The sequence below is a fragment of the Coregonus clupeaformis genome, chromosome 19 (genome assembly GCF_020615455.1).
Source record: "Coregonus clupeaformis isolate EN_2021a chromosome 19, ASM2061545v1, whole genome shotgun sequence".
Lineage (NCBI taxonomy): Eukaryota > Metazoa > Chordata > Actinopteri > Salmoniformes > Salmonidae > Coregonus > Coregonus clupeaformis.
This window is the reverse complement of record NC_059210.1, coordinates 41,305,132-41,327,166: the sequence shown is the minus strand read 5'-3', so window position 1 is coordinate 41,327,166 and position 22,035 is coordinate 41,305,132. Positions and strand designations below refer to the sequence as shown.

Sequence of the window (22,035 nt, the reverse complement as noted above, 5' to 3'; positions counted from 1 at the left end):
GATGATGATGTGGAATGTCCCAATTGTGGTGGGAAGCATGCACATGAGTTCCCATCATGTCCTGTAAGGGTGAAGGAGGCAGAGATTGCAATGATAAGAGCTATTCAGCTTGTCTCCTATGAAGAGGCAGCAAGAAAAGTTAAAGAATGTTCTAGTGGTTCTGTTGCTGTGGAGACACCGCAGTCCAGTGCTGTGGGTGCCGTTCGCAAGGTGCAGGATCCAGATACCCTTGTCGTGAAGAATGTACATTTTGGGCACTGCAGGAGTGGATAAAAACTCAAGAAAGATTGGTATCTGCAGCTGAACCCTTCTAGGAATGAAGGATGTAACGAGTGAGGGGCTGCATGTTGTACGCCTACTGACTGGAGCAGCAGTTCCGTCCTCTCAGGTCACTGCATCTGAATAGAGCTCTGAGTGTATTTTGAAGGCTGAGGGTTTTTGTTTAGTATTTTATTTTCGGATGTTTGAGTGGATTAAATGTTTTCGTTTATTTCCCTTTTCCGTTTTGGACAGTAGTGGGCGACAATACACCGTTTCCAGTGTAGTCCGCCCTAAAATACCACCGAAGAAGAAGAAAAGAAGACACCCTTTGGCAGTGTGCGGAAGAATAGCTGTTCAGATCCAGGAAGTAACTAGGTGGTGAGCCGTTGCAAGCTATTTGCTTTATTTTCCGAGATGAGCTACTTTTAACATATTGTGTTTATTTATTTATTCTGAACACATTTCCGTTTGTTGGCAATGTCAATTCTTGCACATACCCCCCCAAAAAAACGTCGCTATATTTAGCGAGTATTCAGACCCCTCTAGCGACACATTTTCAAAAAATCGACTAGCGACAAATCTAGCGACTTTTTCTGGTGTTATTGGAGACTTTTGGAGACTGACGTGAAAGCACGTATCGTTCTTACTCTTCTCAACGAGCAGCGGGGTCTCAGTCTAAACTGTACACTCAAAAATACAGAAAGGAGTGGGAATCAAACCCTGAATTCAAAGGCTGGATGAAGGCGTTTATTGGAGATGATACGCGGGCATACTGCCTGTATTGTAAGGCTGATTTCTACGCCAAACTTAGTGATGTAAAAAAACACATGACAACTCAAAAACATACTCAAAAGGCAAAGCTTTATAACAGTTCCACCCAAAACAAGCTGCCATTTATGGTTAAAAAAATTGACTCTGCAAAAAAGGCTGAGGCCACCATGGCATTAGCTATCGCTGAACACTGTTCCATGCTGGCATGTGATCACATTGGACAAGCATGTAGAGCTACTTTCTCAGACTCCACTGCTGCTACCCACTTCAAAATGCACAGGACAAAGTGCACAGAAATGATTAATGGTGTTCTAGCACCATACTTTCTGAAAAAGTTGGTCGCAGATGTGGGTGACCAGCGTTTCAGCCTCCTCCTCGATGAGTCCACAGATGTAAGTGTTTCTAAGTACTTGGGGGTTGTGATAAGGTACTTTAGTGACACCAAGCAGACAATTGTATCAACATTTCTGGGGCATGTTGAGTTGGAGGGAGGAGATGCCAAATCTATAGCCCGTGCTGTTGTGGCTTTCCTCGAGAAGTGTTGTCTTAAAAAATAGAAACTCCTGGGGATATGGACTGACAATGCCTCTGTTATGACGAGGATTAACAATGGGGTCCATAAAGTGCTGAAGGAGGAGTATGGCTTCAAACATCTGGTTCTTTTTCGCTGTGTGTGCCACTCTCTGCAACTTGCTGTAAGTCATGCTTCCAATGACATCATCCCCTGTAGTGTGGAGTACTTGGTACGAGAGACTTATAACTGGTTTTCAGTGTCTCCAAAGCGCAGGGAGGCCTACAAGGCCATATATGAGACCATCAACTGTGGGGAGAAACCTTTACAGATAACCAAGGTGTTTGCCACACGTTGGCTCTCCATTGAACCTGCAGTTTCACGCATTTTGGACCAGTGGGAGAAGCTTAGGCTGCATTTCGTAGTTACCAAGTCCAGTGAACACTGCTACATGGCTGAGGGTTTATACTCCATGTACAGTGATCCTCAAAACATATTGTATCTGAATTTTTTGAAGTCAGGCCATCAAGGCTTTTGAGGGAGAGCAAGTAGATCCTTTTAAAAACAATTAACCTGAATTAGGGCCAGACTAGTTACCATCATTTTCTCACATTGCCATTGACAGTTTTTTCTATTGTCTCTTTTTGGTCCATTTAGATTGTTAATGTAGATTGTATATATATATATTTTTTTACAAATGTTATGGTTAAAAATGTAAATGTTTTACTGTGACTTGTTGTAGGCTCCTAAGTGGACCATAAAGTTAAAAACCACACCAAACCAAACTTAAGAAAACTAAACTAAAAATAAATACATAAATAAAAACTGTCTCTTTTGGGTCACTTTTGCCAGTCCCAAGCCCGGATAAAGGAGAAGGGTTGGAATTGTAACATAAAAAAAAACAAGAATCGACAGAAGAAAGTTCATTTGTAGTTCTAAACATATTTAGGATGTTTTTTACTCACTTTTTGTCTCTCCCACGACGTTATTCCTCTTTCCTACAGCGTCCATCACAATTACATGCACATGGCCAATTATGCAAATTAGGTGATGACGTCATTTAGCGACTTCTAGTGACTTTTAGGACAGCCAATAGCTACTTTCCTTACTGAGGAGTTGGCAACACTGTCCATACCTAAGGTAGCAGACAGCTGATGACAGAGAGAGCTCTCCATCCGACAATATATGTTTAGTATTCTTAATGAACCAGAAAATGTGTGGTTATTTCTAATTGTTTATCAAAGTTCGCTGGCTAACTCATTGATCCTGCTTTGTAGTATACCCCTCTGGTAAATAATTGTTTATTTATTTGTAATCTAGCTAACTATTTAGTTATAGAACCGTGATACCATCAATGCAAGATGTAAAATGACTCCCAATTTAGAACACAGCAACTTTAGTAATGTAGCTGGCTTGCTAGTTAGCTAGCTAGTTACAACAAGTAGATCTGTTGCTAGCTCGCAGGAGCAGATATCACTAGCTAGCATGTCATTCCGGGACAATAAGTGGTTTAGCTATTAGTTTATTCCAAGTAATAATTTAAGACTACAAAAATATATAGGACAAGTAGTGTCAAGCTAATACAGTCAAGGCAGGACCAACTCATTTCATTCATACTGACAAATGCCACGTTATCCCTGTCAATAGTTGGGAGTAGGATGATTACAGAGCACCCTACCTCAGACTGTCAGGATGTTCATTTTCTAGCTCACAAACTATATTCCTTTGCTTTGATGGTCCCAAGAAACTCTGGCTGAAAAAGTTTGAAAACCACTGCTCTAGGGGGATACAATACGCATTTCTTTAGTGAAAAGACAGGAGCTGCTGATAATACTGCCATCGTCATCGAGGCAGAGGCAGAGGACATATACAGTATATGTAGTCTATCAATCTGATGCTGTCTGGCCAAAAATAGTATGGCATGTCATACTCTTTTTGGCTAGACAGCATCAGATACATGGGCTACATATAGTAAGACAGAGGGGCGTTGTTTCGCTCGCTCAGATGCTTTCTCTGGTGAGGAAAGTTGGAGGGTGCACAGTGCACTGTTTGGGATGCTGGAAGTATTTTGGATGGACGTGCGAAGGTAACCTACTTTTTGAAGTGATTTGTATGATCAGATGAAAACATCATGACTGGTTGTGTTCATGGCACATTAACAGGTAATACATTTTTACAGTTAAATTACACGTCTTTAATATAAAACCCATAAAACAAAATGGACATAACAGACATAGTGAGAAGGTTCCTATTTGTTTCAGACTGCCTCTGCCTCCAAATCACTAAGTCCGGCCCAGACTAAATTCAATATAGAAATCTGTTTGACAGGTGACACACAGATTATTTTACTATTGTAACATGCAGTGGTGAGAATTATATTGTCCCCGTCAGGAGCCCAGGCTTTTGCCATAGATGGTAGAGTTCTCGTCTCTGGACCACACAGTCTTTAGATTGCATTCTGCTAAGGCACTTGTCTCTCTCTACATCGGTCAGCTACATTGGTGACTAGGGTGGGATTCTTTCGATACGCCTATGGGGCCTGGGCACACAAATGCTCCTAGAGAGAAGCCCAGGCTTTTGGTATAGATGGTAAAGGTCTCATTTCTGGACCGCAACATTGTAAGATTGTGCCCTTCACGACACTTGTATTCAGACCCCTTAACTTTTTCCACATTTTGTTATGTTACAGCCTTATTCTAAAATTGATTAAATAGTTTTTTTTTCTTCTCATCAATCTACACACAATACCCCATAATGACAAAGAAAAAACAGGTTTTTATAAATATTATATTAAAAAAACGGAAATATTACATTTACATAAATATTCAGACCCTTTACTCAGTACTTTGTTGAAGCACCTTTGGCAGCGATTATAGCCTCGAGTTTTCTAGGGTATGACGCTACAAGCTTGGCACACCTGTATTTGGAGAGTTTCTCCCATTCTTCTCTGCAGATCCTCTCAAGCTCTGTCAGGTTGGATGGGGAGCATTGCTGCACAGCTATTTTCAGGTCTCTCCAGAGATGTTAGATCGGGTTCAAGTCCGGGTTCTGGCTGGGCCACTCAAGGACATTCATAGACTTGTCCCGAAGCCACTCCTGCGTTGTCTTGGCTGTGTGCTTAGGGTCGTTCTCCTGTTGGAAGGTGAACCTTCACCCCAGTCTGAGCGCTCTGGAGCAGGTTTTCAAAAAGGATCTCTCTGTACTTTGCTCCATTAATCTTTGCCTCAATCCTGACTAGTCTCCCAGTCCCTGCCGCTGAAAAACATCCCCACAGCATGATGCTGCCACTACCATGCTTCACCGTAGAGATGGTGCCAGGTTTCCTCCAGACGTGATGCTTGGCATTCAGGCCAAAAAGTTCAATCAGGGTTTCGTCAGACCAGAGAATCTTGTTTCTCATGGTCTGAGAGTCATTAGCTGCCTTTTGGCAAACTCCAAGCGGGCTGTCATGAGGCTTTTAATGAGGAGTGGCTTCCGTCTGGTCACTCTACCATAAAGGCCTGATTGGTGGAGTGCTGCAGAGATGGTTGTCCTTTTGGAAGTTTCTCCCATCTCCACAGAGGAACTCTAGAGCTCTGTCAGAGTGACCATCGGGTTCTTGGTCACCTCCCTGACCAAGGCCCTTCTCCCCCGATTACTCAGTTTGGCCGGGCAGCCAGCTCTAGGAAGAGTCTTGGTGGTTCCAAACTTCTTCCACTTAAGAATGATGGAGGCCACTGTGTTCTTGGGGACCTTCAATGCTGCAGACATTTTTTGGTACCCTTCCCCAGATCTGTGCCACGACATAATCCTGTCTCTGAGCTCTAGGGACAATTCCTTCGACCTCATGGGTTGGTTTTTGCTCTGACATACACTGTCAACTGTGGGACCTTATACAGACTAGGGTGTGCCTTTCCAAATCATGTCCAATCAATTGGATTTACCACAGGTGTACTCCAACCAAGTTGTAGAAACATCTCAAGGATGATCAATGGAAACAGGATGCACCTGAGCTCAATTTCGAGTCTGAATACTTATGTAAATAAGGTATTACTGTTTTTTATTTTTTATTTATTAGCAAACATTTCTAAAACCTGTTTTTGCTTTGTCATTAGGGGATATTGTGTGTAAATTGCTGAGGATTATTATTTTTTAAATTCATTTTAGAATAAGGCTGTAACGTAACAAAATGTGGAAAAAGTCAAGGGGTCTGAATACTTTCCGAAGGCACTGTATTTTGATTGGTAGGTAACACTATATTTAGATACTTCAAATACTGCCTGACATACCTTTGCTATTTGTCTCCGTACTCAATAAATGGCGAAACACTATTTGTGATGGTGTTCTTTGTTCAAATGTACTGTATATGCATGAAATGTACATTATGGAAAACATGTCTCACACTCAGTCATAGTTAGTAGAATAATGAATGGATTGGCAAAATTCTGGCACCGTCAAGTTTTAGAAGGTTAGTAGAAAAGTTAATAATTCAAACCATCTAAATATACTCACATACACTGAACATTTATCTTAGTATTTGAAACTCAAACATTCATTTCTCAACTTTTTCTATAATCCTACAGGCTCTTTATCATTCTCCATACTTTATATTCCAATGCATCCAACATTATGCATGCCCACCATGGTTTTGGGCAGCTGCTATTTGAGAACTGAAATCATCTGGTTTAGAAATCAAACTCTGGTTATCTTATTGCAGAGCAAATTGTACAACAGTTATTTTAGAGAAGATTGTATTGCAATGTATGCTATATGTTTAGCCTATGCAGTATTTGTATTTATTAGGGATCCCCATTAGTTCCTGCCAAATCAGCAGCTACTCTTCCTGGGGTCCAGCAAAAATGAAGGCAGTAATATACATTATAATACAATTTCTTAACATTTAGAAACATTTTACAACAGATTTCATAAGACATTAAGTGTGTGCCATCCTACCACTACTCTACTACACACAATCCAGGTGTACGTGTATGTATAGTGTGTATATTATTTGTGTTTGTATGTGTGTGTTTGTACCTGTGTGTGTGACTCTTCACAGTCCTCGCTGTTTTTTAAATCTGATTTTACTGCTTGCGTGAGTTACTTGATGTGGAATAGAGTTCCATGTAGCCATGGCTGTATGTAGTACTGTGCGCCTCCCATAGTCTGTTCTGGACTCAGGGACTGTGAAAAGACCTCTGATGGCATGTCTTATGGGTTATGCATGGGTGTCCGAGCTGTGTGCTAGTAGTTTAAACAGACAGCTCAGTGCATTCAAAATGTCAATACTTCTTACAAAAACAAGTAGCGATGAAGTAAATCTCTCCTCTACTTTGAGTCATGAGAGATTGACATGCATATTATTAATGTTATTAACGTGTACATTTAAGGGCCAGCCGTAATGCCCTGTTCTGGACCAGTCCCTCTTTGTGGCACCTGACCACTTGGCAGTAGTCCAGGTGCAACAAAACTCAGGCCTATAGGACCTGCCTTGTTGATATTGTTGATAAGAAGGCAGAGCAGCACTTGATTATGGACAGACCTCTCCCCATCTTAACTACTGTTGCATCAATATATTTTGACAGTAACAGTTTACAATCCAGGGTTACTCCAAGCAGTTTAGTCTCCTCAACTTGCTAAATTTCCACATTATTCATTACAATATTTGGTTGGGGTTTAGTGAATGATTTGTCCCAAATACAATGCTTTTAGTTAAAAAATAATAATATATTTCTTGCCACCAATTCTGAAACCGACTGCAGCTCTTTGTTAAGTGTTGTAGTGATTTCACTCGCTGTAGTAGCTGACGTGTATAGTGTTGAGTCAACCGCATACATAGACACATGGGCTTTACTCAGAGCCAGTGGCAGGTCATTAGTAAAGATTGAAAAAAGTAAGGGGCCTAGACAGCTGCCCTGGGGAATGCCTGATTCTACCTGGATTATGTTGGAGATGCTACCATTAAAAAACACCCTCTGTGTTCTGTTAGACAGGTAACTCTCAATCCACAATAAAGCAGGGGGTGTAAAGCCATAATATATACATTTTTCCAGCAGCATACTATGATCGATAATGTCAAAAGCCGCACTGAAGTCTAACAAATCATGCTCCCACAATCTTTTTATTATCAATTCCTCTCAGCCAATCATCCTTCATTTGTGTAAGTGCCGTGCATGTTGAATACCCTTCCCTATAAGCGTGCCGAAAGTCTATTGTTAATTTATTTACTGTAAAATAGCATTGTATCTGGTCAAACACCATTTTCTCCAAAAGTTTACTAAGGGTTCGTAAAGGGTGCTTTACTATTCTTGGGTAGTGGAATGACTTTTGCTTCCCTCAAGGCCTGAGGGCACACACTTTTTTGTAAGCTTAGATTGAAGATATGGCAAATAGGAGTGGCAATATCGTCCACTATCATCCTCAGTAATTTTCCATCCAAGTTGTCAGACCCAGGTGGCTTGTCATTGTTGATAGACAAAAATATGTATTTCTTGTTCACCTCTTCCACACTCACTTTACGGAATTCAAAATTACAATGCTTGTCTTTTCATAATTTGGTCAGTTATACTTGGATGTGTAGTTTTGGCGTTTGTTGCTGGCATGTCATGCCTAAGTTTGCTAATCATGCCAATGAAAAAATCCTTAAAATAATTGCCAATATCAGTGGGTTTTGTGATGAATGAGCCATCTGATTCAATGAATGATGGAGCTGAGTTTGACTTTTTGCCCAAAATGCCATTTAAGGTGCTCCATCGCTTTTTACTATCATTCCTATCAACTTTATATAATTTATCTTTGTTTCATAGTATAGTTTCATAGTATGTATTGGCTAATATGCATATGCAGCTGTCGTTTTTAAACCTCCATTCTAGCATACATGACATTATCTACATGCTTTATTTGGGTTTCTATGCAAATTATATGATTTAATGTTTATTTAAGCCTGCAGCTATGCCAAAACATGATTCAAAATTGAATTCACTGACAGAGAAGTCAGCAGGTATATGCATATTAACTGAAATCAGCAGGTATTTACATGGTTTTGCGCATGTGCCGGGTGATAGAAATGTCAACTTCAGTACCCGCGCTCTAAAAAGTCTCGTAAACAATACTTTCCTGTGGATATTTTGTCTGAAATTTTGAGGGGCTGAAGGACAAACCTCACAGACAACCGGTAGAATAAGTTCAAATGTAATTTTATTAAACATTCTGGCTTGTAAGGAACATTTACAAGATTTTGCAGTCATTCGTTTCAGGCTGTATATACCAATTAATTCGTTCACAGCGATGGGGGCAGACATTTTCATGAAGAGAGACCTTTAGGAAATATGCACATTTTCTCTAACACTAAATAAACAAATATGTATTTTACAGTTATAAGGAAGGTGAAATCTTATAGTTAGTCATTTTATAAATGGATTATTCTCTATTTAGAAAAAATATAAGTCATTTCAAGTGTTATTCATACAGTTTTGTTGAATAGGAAATACTGTACATCATATAAAATATTTCATATTTTCATATTTTATCATATTTGTGCTGTGTACTTGAGCTTGTGTCCTCAAAAGTGACTACACCTCAGCAATTTATAACTATTTTTACCAGAAAGGTGAGATTTTAACCTTTCTTGTAGGATGCAGCATTACTAGTTATTGTTTATGGCCTTCTCATGATAAATAATTACTTTTGGGGGATTACGTAGATTATGTTTTTGATTACATTTAGTTACATTTAAGAGGTTAAAAATAAAAATAAATAAAAGTGTTTCTTTTTTTGTTGGGGGCACTCATCCCCATCAGAATGTAATGAAGACCTAGAGAGAGCAGAGAGAGAGACAAAAGAGTGAGGGACAGTATAAGGAACTAGAGGGAAGAGAAGTGAAGAGGAAGTTAACAGATGAGCCATCTATTGAGGAAGTTAAAAAAAACAGTAGGGGGATTATTGGAGGAGAATTAGCACAAATTTGAAATGCTGCGCACGCAAGTGGTGGTGATGGATTACACAATCCCTATTCCACTTGTGTAGCCTACAGATGTAGGATCTTAAATAGATTACTATTTTGTTTCTGAGAATTTTCCTACACAGTAGGAAATAAAAACTTGTAGTGTATTCGAGGTTTAAAAAGGCTTCTAAAGTTTGTAATTTCCACTTTAAAATGTCAGACTGGAATTGTCCTTACAAAAAATGTATCAAGCCCTACAAAAAATGTATATAAATTATAATCCACATAATAATTCACATTTCCTGTTGCTGCAGTTGCTGCAGGATTATTTTCCTGCTTTAGCAAACTGGCTCAAATTACGATCCTACATCTGAAATAAAAACCGCCCAACTGCAAGTTGGCTTAGGCCTGGCCTACCACTTAACATAGACACTTTAAAACATGATGCATTGGAAAGGATATTCAGCTGTATTTGAAGATGTTCTTTTCCCCTCTGAACTCGTTTTGCTTCCTCTACAGGAGGTAGCTGTAGCTCTGGGCAGTGAGGAGTACCTTACAGAGAAGTGAAGAAGGCATCAATGGAGAGAACCTGAATGAATGCCAGATTGAGATTAATGGCACATACAGAATATGAGATTGTTCTACTGGATGGCTCTTCCTGTCCTCATCAAAAGGCAAAGAGAAGGTAAGCGACCACCCTTTTCATGGGTTTTATATTAAAGACATGTAATTTAACTGTAAAAATGTATTACCTTTTAATGTGCCATGAACACAACCAGTCATTATGTTTTCATCTGAGTGTCAAACAAATCACTTAAAAAAGTATCAGTACATCAGAAATTATTCCAGCATCCGAACAGTGCACTGTGCACCCTCCAACTTTCCTCACCGGAGAAAGCATCCGAGCGAGCAAAACAATGCCCCTCTCTCTTACTATATATAGAGCATGTATCTGATGCTGTCTGGCCAAAAAGAGTATGACATGCCATACTATTCTTTGCCAGACAGCATCCGATACATTCTGATACGTACTCTGCATCTGCCACGACGACGATGCGTACTTTATCCTCCCTAGAGCAGTGGTATTCAAACTTTTTCAGCGGGGTACCCATTTTTTCCCCAAGAATTTCTGGGGACCCCATTTTTTCCCCAAGAATTTCTCGCAAACCCCACCCCACCCCAAAGCTAATGACACAACCTTAAAATCTGTAAATTTCGATTTTTACATCAACAACTAACCTTTCATTGCTTTCTCATCTCTTATCAAAATGAAAAGAAACCAATAAATACATGTGGTCAATAAAATTGTATTTTTCTCATTATCTTTCTCAAAAACATTTGTATATTGTCCCATACAATAGTACTCTTAAGTTTGGCTATCCCACTGCAATTCCCCCACGATCCCACTAGGGACTTTGAATACCACTGCCCTAGACTTCAAGGGCCCCGGCTGGGTTTCTACTAAGCTAACATATGGAATAGTTTTAGGGTGGTCATACCAAGGATCATTTAGCTATTTGATTTGGAATTTTAGGACCCCTGTAGGTATATATAAAAAAACGCCCATAGAAATGCAACAGATTCATAGAAAAACAGAACGCCAAAAATGTAATCAAAAGGAAGTATGTTTTGAAGTGTCTGTCGTATATCTGAGTGATATAAGAAAGCTCAGGAGAATTAATATATCATTTTTACAGTGGAATTAGCCTTATACCTTTATGTGGAAATGCCCTATTCACTTCAATAACATTTTCGGCCCAGTACTGGGTTACATTCAGTCCAGTCCTGTGACACTTGTGTGGGTCGTAGATCAAAACCGAGAACACCATCGTGTTCGTGTCACGGTTTCGGCCGAGGCTGCCTCTCTCCCTTGTTCGGGCAGGTTTCGGCGTTCGTCGTCTCCGGAATTCTAGCTGCCACCGCTGTATGTTTCATGTTCGTTTGCTTTTGTCTGTTTGTTTCCACACCTGTTTCTGTTTTGGCGTAATTAGTGTCCTATAAGTTTCTCGTTGTGTTTGTCTAGTGTTGTGTGTAATTATTTCCGTCAGTATTGTGTTTTGCTCGGTTGAGCTTATTCTCCACTGCGCTGGAGCAGTTTCGCACCTGTGTGTGCACAGTACATTTTTGTCGCACCTGTTTGTGCGCAATTTACCTTTCGCCTTCGTGCGTGTTTTTCGCTTTCGGGCTAAGTTGTCCTGTTGCCTTAGTTTGGCCAGTAATACAGCCTTTGGAACATTCAGTCTGAGTCCTGCGTTTGATTCCTACATTACACCTACAACACGCCCTGACAGAATTACACACCTTCTATGGAATCAGCAGGAGCCGAAGCAGCCCAGACGAGACTGGAGGCCCAGGTTCGGGACCAACAAGATCAGCTCCTGCAGATGGGGACCGCCCCTGCAGGAGGTGATTTCCACCATCCGAGGCTGGGGTCCGCCTCCACCGCCTCCCGCCCTGCCAGCACCATCGGCCAGCCCGCCCATTCCAGCGCCGGAACCTCGAGGAGTCCGACTATCTCTCCCGAGGGCCTACGACGGAGCCGCGGCTGGGTGTCAGGGATTCCTACTCCAGGTGGAGCTATACCTGGCCACAGTGCACCCGGCACCTTCAGGGCATGAGAGCGTGTCCGCCCTGATCTCCTGCCTGGCCGGAAAGGCGTTGGAGTGGGCCAACGCGGAGTGGAGGAAGATCGACGCCACGACGATTACCTACAACGAAGTTCTCCCGCCGCTTCAGGGCGGTGTTTGACCATCCCCGGAGGGGAAAGCGGCGGGGGAGCGTCTGGTCTTCCTCCGGCAGGGGAGGAGAAGTGCCCAGGAATTCGCGCTCGAATTCCGTGACGCTAGCGGCAGATGCAGGGTGGAATGATCGGGCCCTCATCGATCTGTACAGATGTAGCCTACGAGAGGACGTCCGTCGGGAGCTGGCTTGTAGGGACACCAGCCTCTCCTTCGACCAGCTGGTTGACATGTCCATCAGGCTGGATAACCTACTGGCTACCCGCGGGACGTCCCTGCGGAGGGTCCACCCATTTCACCCTCCAGCGCCTCCGAGCCGTGTCCTATGGAGCTCGGGGCGCTGGCGCTAGAGAGAGGAGGAGTCGGCAGGCTAGGGGGTCCATCCACTGCACCAACTGTGGTCGGGGAGGACACACCGCGGCTAGGTGCTGGGGATGGCCTCCTAGGGGAGATGACGACAGGTCCCGCACTGGGGATTCCCTCCAGGTGAGTAGGCGCCCCACTCACCCAGAGCTCACTGTTGCCCATTTTTGTATGCCTGTACGTTTTCCACAGGTAGCACCTCATTCCCAGCATAAGGCGCTGGTAGATTCAGGCGCGGCTGGGAATTTTATTGATAAAAAGTTTTGTTTAGAGTTAGGGATTCCCCTCATTCCTGTTGATGTTCCTTTTCCCGTTCACGCCCTAGATAGTCGTCCGTTGGGTACGGGCTTAATCAGGGAGGTCACGGGCGCCACTTAGGATGTGTGCGCAGGGGGGATCATCAGGAGATGATTCAGCTGTTCCTGATTGACTCTCCTGCGTATCCGGTGGTGCTGGGCATGCCCTGGTTGAGTACCCATAACCCAGCTATTTCGTGGCAAGAGAGGGCTCTGATGGAGTGGTCTGCTCAGTGTGTGGGTAGATGTTTGGGCGTTTCCGTAGGGGCTACCTCGGTGGAGAGTCCAAACCAGGTGCCCGCATTGCACGTTCCACCTGAGTATGGGGATTTGGCTATTGCGTTTAGTAAGGCGAGGGCGACGCGGTTGCCACCCCATAGGCAGGGGGATTGTGCGATAGACCTCCAGGCAGGAGCTGCGCTCCCACGGAGCCATGTGTATCCTCTGTCTCAGGAGGAGAAGAAAGCTATGGAGATTTACATAGACGAATCACTGAGACAAGGATACATACGGCCTTCCACTTCCCCGCGTCCTCGAGTTTCTTTTTCGTGAAGAAAAAGGATGGTGGTTTGCGCCCGTGCATCGATTACCGTGGTCTCAATCAGATTACGGTGAAGTATAGTTATCCACTCCCGCTGATTGCGACCATGACTGAGTCGTTGCATGGGGCGCGTTTCTTCACGAAATTAGATCTCAGGAGCGCGTACAACTTGGTGCGCATCAGGGAGGGTGATGAATGGAAAACAGCCTTTAGTACCACCTCGGGCCATTACGAGTATCTGGTCATGCCATACGGGTTGATGAACGCTCCGTCAGTTTTCCAATCATTTGTGGATGAGATCTTCAGGGACATGCAGGGGCAGGGGGTGGTGGTGTACATTGATGACATTCTCGTGTCCTCACCTACCCGTGTCGAGCATGTGGCCCTGGTGCGCAGAGTGTTGCGGAGGCTGGTGGAGCACGACCTGTATGTGAAGGCAGAGAAGTGTCTGTTTTTCCAGGAGTCGGTCTCCTTTTTGGGTTATCAGTTGTCTGCGTCAGGGGGTGAAGATGGAGGTAGACCGGGTGTCGGCCGTGCGTAATTGGCAAACACCAACCACTGTGAAGGAGGTGCAGCAGTTTTTGGGGTTTGCAAATTACTACAGGAGGTTTATCCGGGGTTTTGGACAGGTGGCAGCTCCCATCACGTCTCTGTTGAAGGGGGGGTCCGGTGCGTCTGCAGTGGTCGGCCGAGGCGGACAGGGCTTTTGGGAGGCTGAAGGACCTGTTTACCTCGGCCCCGGTGCTGGCGCATCCGGATCCCTCTTTGCCGTTCCAGGTAGAGGTGGACGCGTCGGAGGCCGGTTTAGGAGCCGTGCTTTCCCAACGGTCTGGCGCGCCACCTAAACTCCGCCCCTGTGCTTTTTATTCTAAGAAGCTCAGTCCGGCGGAGCGGAACTATGACGTAGGGGACAGGGAGCTGTTAGCCGTGGTACAGGCTCTCAAGGTGTGGAGGCACTGGCTTGAGGGGGCTCAACACCCTTTCCTCATTTTGACGGACCACCGTAACCTGGAGTACATCCGGGCGGCGAGGAGGCTGAACCCTCGCCAGGCAAGATGGAGTATGTTCTTGACCAGGTTTACTTTTAAGATCACGTACATCCCTGGGTCACAGAATGGCAAGGCAGATGCGCTGTCTCGGCGGTATGACACGGAGGAGAGGTCCGTGGAGCCCACTCCCATACTGCCTGAGTCGTGTCTGGTGGCACCGGTAGTGTGGGAGGTCGATGCTGAACTCGAGCGGGCGTTACGCACCGACCCTAGTCCACCACAGTGCCCGGAGGGTCGGAAGTACGTTCCGCTCGAGGTTCGGGATCGATTGATCTATTGGGCTCACACGTCACCCTCCTCTGGACATCCGGGTATCGGCCGGACAGTGCACTGTCTTAGTGCCAAGTACTGGTGGCCCACGTTGGCAAGGGATGTGAGGGTTTATGTTTCCTCCTGCTCGGTGTGCGCCCAGTGTAAGGCGCCTAGACATCTACCTAGGGGTAAGTTGCTACCCCTGCCCGTTCCACAACGACCATGGTCCCACCTCTCAGTGGACTTTATAACAGACCTTCCCCTCTCCCAAGGGAATACTACCATCCTGGTCGTTGTGGACCGGTTCTCTAAGGCCTGTCGTTTGCTCCCCATGCCGGGTCTTCCTACTGCCCTACAAACTGCCGAGGCACTGTTTACCCATGTGTTCCGGCACTACGGGGTACCCGAGGACATTGTGGCTGATCGGGGTCCCCAATTCACCTCCAGAGTCTGGAGAGCGTTTATGGAGCGGTTGGGGGTCTCGGTGAGCCTCACTCGGGTTACCACCCGGAGAGTAATGGGCAGGTGGAACGCGTAAACCAGGATGTGGGTAGGTTTCTCAGAACATACTGCCGGGACCGGCCGGAGGAGTGGTCAAGGTACGTTCCTGGGCCGAGATGGCCCAGAATTCCCTACGCCATTCCTCCACTAACCTAACTCCATTTCAATGTGTGTTAGGTTACCAGCCGGTTCTGGCACCCTGGCAGCAGAGCCAGATCGAGGCTCCTGCGGTGGATGAGTGGGCGCGGCGCTCGGAGGAGACTTGGAACGCTGCACACGTCCACCTGCAGCGGGCCCTCCGACGTCAGAAGGCGAAGCGCTGATCTCCACCGCAGTGAGGCACCGGTGTACGCACCTGGTGATCGAGTCTGGCTCTCTACCAGAAACCTGCCCCTCCGCCTGCCCTGTCGGAAACTGGGTCGGCGGTTTGTAGGGCCATTTAAAGTCCTGAGAAGGTTGAACGAGGTATGTTATAGATTACAGCTACCTGTGGAGTATAAGTGTATTAACCCCTCGTTCCATGTGTCCCTTCTCAGGCCGGTGGTAGCGGGCCCACTCCAAGAAGATGAGATCTTGGAGACTCCTCCGCCCCGTTGGACATCGAGGGGGCACCGGCGTACTCCGTGAGATCCATCTTGGATTCGAGACGTCGGATGGGGGGTCTCCAGTATCTAGTGGAGTGGGAGGGGTACGGTCCGGAGGAGCGGTGCTGGGTGCCGAGGAGAGACGTTTTGGACCCGTCGCTCCTGACGGAATTCCATCGGGTGCATCCGACGCGCCCTGCTCCGCGTCCTCCTGGTCGTCCCCGAGGCCGGAGTCGGCGCACGTCTGGAGCCGCGCGTCAAGGGGGGGGTACTGTCACGGTTTCGGCCGAGGCTGCCTCTCTCCCTTGTTCGGGCAGGTTTCGGCGTTCGTCGTCTCCGGAATTCTAGCTGCCACCGCTGTATGTTTCATGTTCGTTTGCTTTTGTCTGTTTGTTTCCACACCTGTTTCTGTTTTGGCGTAATTAGTGTCCTATAAGTTTCTCGTTGTGTTTGTCTAGTGTTGTGTGTAATTATTTCCGTCAGTATTGTGTTTTGCTCGGTTGAGCTTATTCTCCACTGCGCTGGAGCAGTTTCGCACCTGTGTGTGCACAGTACATTTTTGTCGCACCTGTTTGTGCGCAATTTACCTTTCGCCTTCGTGCGTGTTTTTCGCTTTCGGGCTAAGTTGTCCTGTTGCCTTAGTTTGGCCAGTAATACAGCCTTTGGAACGTTCAGTCTGAGTCCTGCGTTTGATTCCTACATTACACCTACAACACGCCCTGACAGTTCGTGAGAGACTCATCTTTCCAAACCGTTCAGACGCTACAGGCGTCTTCGTGAGAAGATTGATTTTTGGGATGTCTCCTGGTCTGACAAACACCGCTGTAGCTCTGACACCTTCCACAGCAGATATCTCTAGCAGAAATCTCTAGCTTTAACAGACACATTTTGATGGGGATTTTATTATTTTATTTTTTATTATGCCTCAAGTGGAGCATGGGGGGGCCTCAAGCGGTTACATTTATATTTTATTTTGTTATTATTATTATGCCCAGCTCACAAGGCCCCTTAATGACGTGATGCCTGAGGTAATTGACTTTTCTGCCTAATGGTAAGTTCGTCAGTGACCACATGACTTCAGATCTACAGTCCTTATGTTAGGTCTACTAGTGTATTGGAAGATGGGAATTACAACCGACTTGGAGTCTATTTGAAATTGGGTAATAGACGGAATAACAGCCAGTATCTCAATTTAGTCAGTCAAATCCAAGGCAAATTTATGTTTTCTACCTAGCTAGATGCTGCCCTCTGTTGGCTGCAATGAATTAACACATACACCACCTGGTGACTGACAGCCTGCTACACACTCTGGGAAGATCTCAATGGCATCCTCCTTATGGCCTCTCTGCTCTCCTCTCCTCCTTCTCAAAACCAATTGGATGAGAAAGCCAGAGGTCCCTTCCCTCTGACCTTCTTCTACAATGGGTTTTGAGAAGGAGACAAGGAGAGAGGATGTGAGGATTATGCAATTGAGATCTTCCCTTTGAAGGGGGAATACATCATCCTACTGAAATGTGACCCCCTGTTTGAAGTGGAGGGGTATATGTTTTGAGGTGACCCTTAAACACATGTACCTCATTACATGGCAGCACTGGAGGATTATTGATACCAGATCCAGCTAATAAGACAACTGGTCACGCACTTCAGTTTCTGAGTCAAAAAACCCTCCTTAACCTCAGTTCAGCTAAAGAAAATCGAATAGGATGAGACTTTGAAAATTAAAGGCTTATAAACTCAAACGCAAATCTGAACAGATCATAAGGGATGTTGACTTTTTATCTTGAAGTTGAAACATTTTCAAGCAACTTTCTCTCCTTTTTTTTTCTCAGCTGATGAAATAACCATTAGTTTGGACGATTAAAAACAACATTTCTGAGAACTTCCACTCTTGCAATGTTTTCTCTTGAGATAGCATTAGGTATGATTTCACCATCTGTCTAATGGTGTGGTTGCACAGGGTTACTAAGATGGTCAACTTGAACTTTGGCCATTACTGAGCTTTTTCTAAAGGAAACCCAGAGAGGAACGTCAAAGGGAACATCCAAGCGGTACTGTAGCTTTATACTGTACACTAATCCACCTACACAATGTCAATTTACCATATGACTCATGAATTTAACACCATGCCTTTTACTGTGAGGTGTGACATGATTTTTGTATGGATTGAGTTGTTGAAAAAATTTATATTGATGTGAGAATGAACTCCATATATTTATTGATTTATCAGTGATCTTTGGGTAAAGTATTAGAGGTGTCCATGCCTGTGCTCCACTGGCACTCTTATTTTTTTACTGTCCAAAATATAATTGTCGTTGTGACTGAAAAGCTGATCCTTCTCCCACCACAAGAGGGTACCGTTGGCATGAATTAAGACGTTGTTTTGTGTGGAGTGTAGACCTATTGGGCTTGTGTTTTCATTTAAAAGTGTCTAAAATAATGTGAGAACGTGCACTGTTTTGTCTTCAAAGCAGCATTGTGTTTTAGAGTTGCTCAACTAGTCTGGTTGTAACTGTTGTAATCCTCTTGTCAATATCACAGTCATTATACATAGGCAACAGTAGGGTGGGTACCTGTATAGAAAATACTTATAGCAGGCTATTGAGTATTCATGTGATGTGAAATTATACTACTATTCAAGTGCATTGCATTCAAAATCCCTAAAAGAGAATGGCAAACAAACTTGTTGGATATTGCCATTTCAGTGTGTGGCTTTGCAACATCCTTAGGCTATTTTTACAGTAGGTCACAGTTCATTCGTAGCAATACTGTAAGTAGTATTAAGACCAAAGGGACATGTGCATATGGATTTAACAAATATTCTCAGCAACATAAATGGACAATGATTCACTTGACTCAATGAATAGGTATTGACGTCAATAATAAGTCAAGTAAACATTTACATTTTTCAAGCAAGGAAGAGTTTCTTCCTGTAATTAGTTGATTTAGAGAGGTTTGATCCACATTCTATTCAACAGAAGCCAATGTTGTCCCAGCATTTCAAGCACTGCCAACCTAGGGTCACCAACAGGCCTCAGCCATAATCTTATCATTTCACTTTATTTGTGTGAACAACCCAAGGTTACGTCCCCCCTCTCATATGCATAAATGGAAAATCAAACAAACCAATGAACATGTTTTCCTTTGGTCAGATACATATGTTCACTTTCAAAGTAGTTCAGTTGGCTTATCTGGCTGGTCCTTCCCCATGCTGTGGGCACACAGCGCTGTGTTGTGGCTTGGGTGTCTCCATGGGAACGGGTGGCCAAGGAGAAAGGGAGGTTCCTGTCAGAGCACTGAAGGGTGTGTGGAAGTCGTCCTGGTCTCCTCCCCACCACCCGGCCATATTTAAACAGCCTGCAGCTCTCTCAGTCAGTCGCTTACAGAGGAGCTGTTCTTAACAAGAGAGATTCTGAGCCTGCTACTTATAGAGAGCCTCAGCTATCGTTTACAAGACCTTTACTACTACCATCGTTATCTATCTCACAAGCCTGTCTGTAAGGACACAGTGTTGGATTTACTGACATCTCATTTACACAAGGTACGCATCACATCATAATCATGACTTGAGAATAATTGACCTTTTCTCAATGTTTTCAATGCAAAGTTAAATTCCTTTTTCATGTGTTAAAAAATGTGATTGCCTGTGATTTGTTTCGATTTGTGTTGTCTAACAAGGATTTACTTTTACTTTTCCAGTTACCAAGCCCTATCAGGGAACTCATGTGGGTGGTGGAGAAGATCCGTGTGTCCGTGGAGAGAACCAACCTGCCTCTCCCCTCAACGGAATACAGCTTCAGGATCGGAGACATGTTTGGAGAGAAAGCTGACAAACACAAGAGACTTTCCCTGTGTCCTAATATTATCACCCCAGACACTATCCCAGAGTTTTGCATCCCTCCTAAGATCCCGTCCTTCCAGGAGCCGAAGGGTACAGAGCAGAGCCGCCAGGCCCCCATCATCAGAGTGTCCCTGTGTGAATGGGAGAGGGGGAGCCCTAAGAGGGAGGCGCCAACACGAAAAATCATCAGCCCACACATCATCCAGGTAGAGAATGTGGACGAGAGCCCCTATGACTGTAGTGATGAGGAGACCACCAACGCAGACCCTCAGAGCCAGGCAGCACTCTCCTTGCCCCACATGGCCAAAGCCCAGACCTGCTACGGTTTCTGTACCCTGCTGGAGAGCCCCCACACCAGGAGGAAGGAGTCCCTGTTCCACAACGACCCTGGCTCCTGTGGCATACCGCTACTGTTCCCCAGGAGCAGGTCCAACACTTGCTCCAGAGTCTCCCACTCTACCTCCCCATCCTCCTCCCCTTCCTCCTTCAGTCTCCACACCCTGACCTCCAGACTCTCGCCCAGAGGGTATACACTCAACAGACAGGGCACAATGGACAGTGACACCACCTCCTCAGCTGAGTCCTCCCCTTTCAGCTCCCCAATGCTGAGCAGGTCCCCACCGAAGTCTTCCCTCTTCAAAACACTGAGTCATGAAAGGCTTCTTTCCAGAAACATCAGGAAGACTGTGGTGTCCAGAAACAACTCTCTGTCGACAGACGAGGGCAGCTCCACAGACAATAGTCCCAATTTCATGAGGAGGGCGTCAGATGGGCTGGTAGAGGGCCTTCCACCAAGCTTCAGTCTGGCCCCTCCTACCATCTTCCCTATAGACTTGGTTCTGCACAGGGAAAGGGTGATGAGGGAGAGCATGGTCCCTATAGGGAAGGACGGCACCCTGCGCCTCTCTGCAGAGTACTGTCCTGATAACCAGAGGCTGCGGGTGCGGCTCATCAGTGCTGAGGGACTATACACTCACTCGGTGGACCCCAAGAGTATCAACTGCAGTGTCAGCCTCTCCCTGGTGCCTGGAAAGGTCCAGAAGCAGCGTAGCACAGTCATCAGGAAGAGTCGTAACCCCATCTTCAATGAGGATTTCTTCTTTGATGCCATCTCAGAGGAGGACCTCTGCCAAAGCTCCCTGAGATTTAAAATAGTCAATAAAATGTCCACTATGAAAAGAGACTATATTCTGGGGGACGTTGAACTTCCGCTCACAAGCATTATCACTTTATAAGTTAAATAATTTGTCTTATTTATTTACTTGAATATTATTTATTATCGCTTTTATACAATGAGCAGAGATTTTATACTGTATCTATTAAATCCTTTATAAAAAATATCTATGTTTCCTTATCTTTTGTATCTAAAAGGGCAGTCTTGTAGTACATCTGTTGCAACAATAATGTTTTCATTTGGTGACAGAAGACTGAAAGGTCTTCCTTATACGAGAGTTCATCACATCGTACACAACCAACATCTTGTAGGCCTATATATTTTTTGCATACTGCCAATAATCACTCTAGGTTCCTCTTACTATCCATCATTCAGAAACATTACATCTCTGGATGACTATCTATTTTTGTCTTGACTTAGATCACCCTCCCAATGTACCTCTTTGTCAGCAGGGGAAGATGTAAAACATGGCCATCTCATGTGCCAATGTGAGAGACTCACCTTCTCTTATTTCCTTTATGCCTGTCGTTTCCTACTGACCTTTGCAAGAATCAGTATATCAGTGTTAACCAGAAACGGGCTAAATTTCTAACAGTGCTAATGACCAGTTCTGAAAAGTCATATCCACTTACCTTCTAAAAACCCTATTTATCGGAAAGCTATGAGTTAATCATTTACATTGACATTCTAGTCATTTAGCAGACGCTCTTATCCAGAACGACTTACAGTTAGTGCGTCCATCTTAAGATAGCTATGTGGGACAACCACATATCACAGTCATAGTAAGTACATTTTTCCTCAATAAAGTAGATTTCAGCAAAGTCAGAGCTAGTAAGAAAATAATAAGTAAATTGAGAGTGTTAGTTGATGAAAGGCTTTAAGTTGAGATGTTGCCCCCTTTTTTATTAATCATGTATTCTGGGATAACACAACTTGGTAGAGCTGTAATTGTCCAGGGCACAAAGACTTCGATCTGAAGTTGCACTGTACTAAAGCACATGCCATTACCATGTGCCCCTTAATTAGTGCCACTACAGCAGTCCTCTACCATCTGGGTAGTCATACAGTAGGAACATCTGGAATGACGCTGAGTGTTTAGCACCCCATACTCTCTTTCTGCTTCCCAAGGTAATTTCTCTCATGATCGTGGGTTTGATCCCCACTGTGGTCACCCATACGGAAATGTATACCAATATTACTGTAAGTCGCTTTGGCAAAAAGCGTCTGGTAAATGGCAT

The 22,035-nt window shown here is 44.6% G+C and overlaps 1 protein-coding gene across 3 annotated transcripts; it reads left to right on the top strand.

Moving 5' to 3' along the window:
• The first annotated feature begins 506 nt into the window (after positions 1–506).
• On the top strand, positions 507–20,914 carry LOC121531345 (C2 calcium-dependent domain-containing protein 4C-like). 3 transcript variants are annotated; one of them, XR_005994128.2, is made up of 3 exons: positions 507–639; positions 9,981–10,146; positions 15,738–15,776. XR_005994128.2 is itself a non-coding variant. In XM_041836582.2 (3 exons), exon 3 carries the CDS (start codon positions 19,506–19,508, stop codon positions 20,856–20,858), a length of 1,353 nt encoding a protein of 450 aa, XP_041692516.1. In that variant the 5' UTR covers positions 507–639; positions 9,981–10,146; positions 19,482–19,505; the 3' UTR covers positions 20,859–20,914. The 3 variants fall into 3 exon arrangements, 2 of the variants coding, with proteins under 2 accessions (XP_041692516.1, XP_041692517.1); XM_041836582.2 differs by lacking the exon at positions 15,738–15,776 and adding an exon at positions 19,482–20,914; XM_041836583.2 differs by lacking the exons at positions 507–639; positions 9,981–10,146; positions 15,738–15,776 and adding exons at positions 19,187–19,323; positions 19,482–20,914.
• Positions 20,915–22,035: the final 1,121 nt, after the last annotated feature.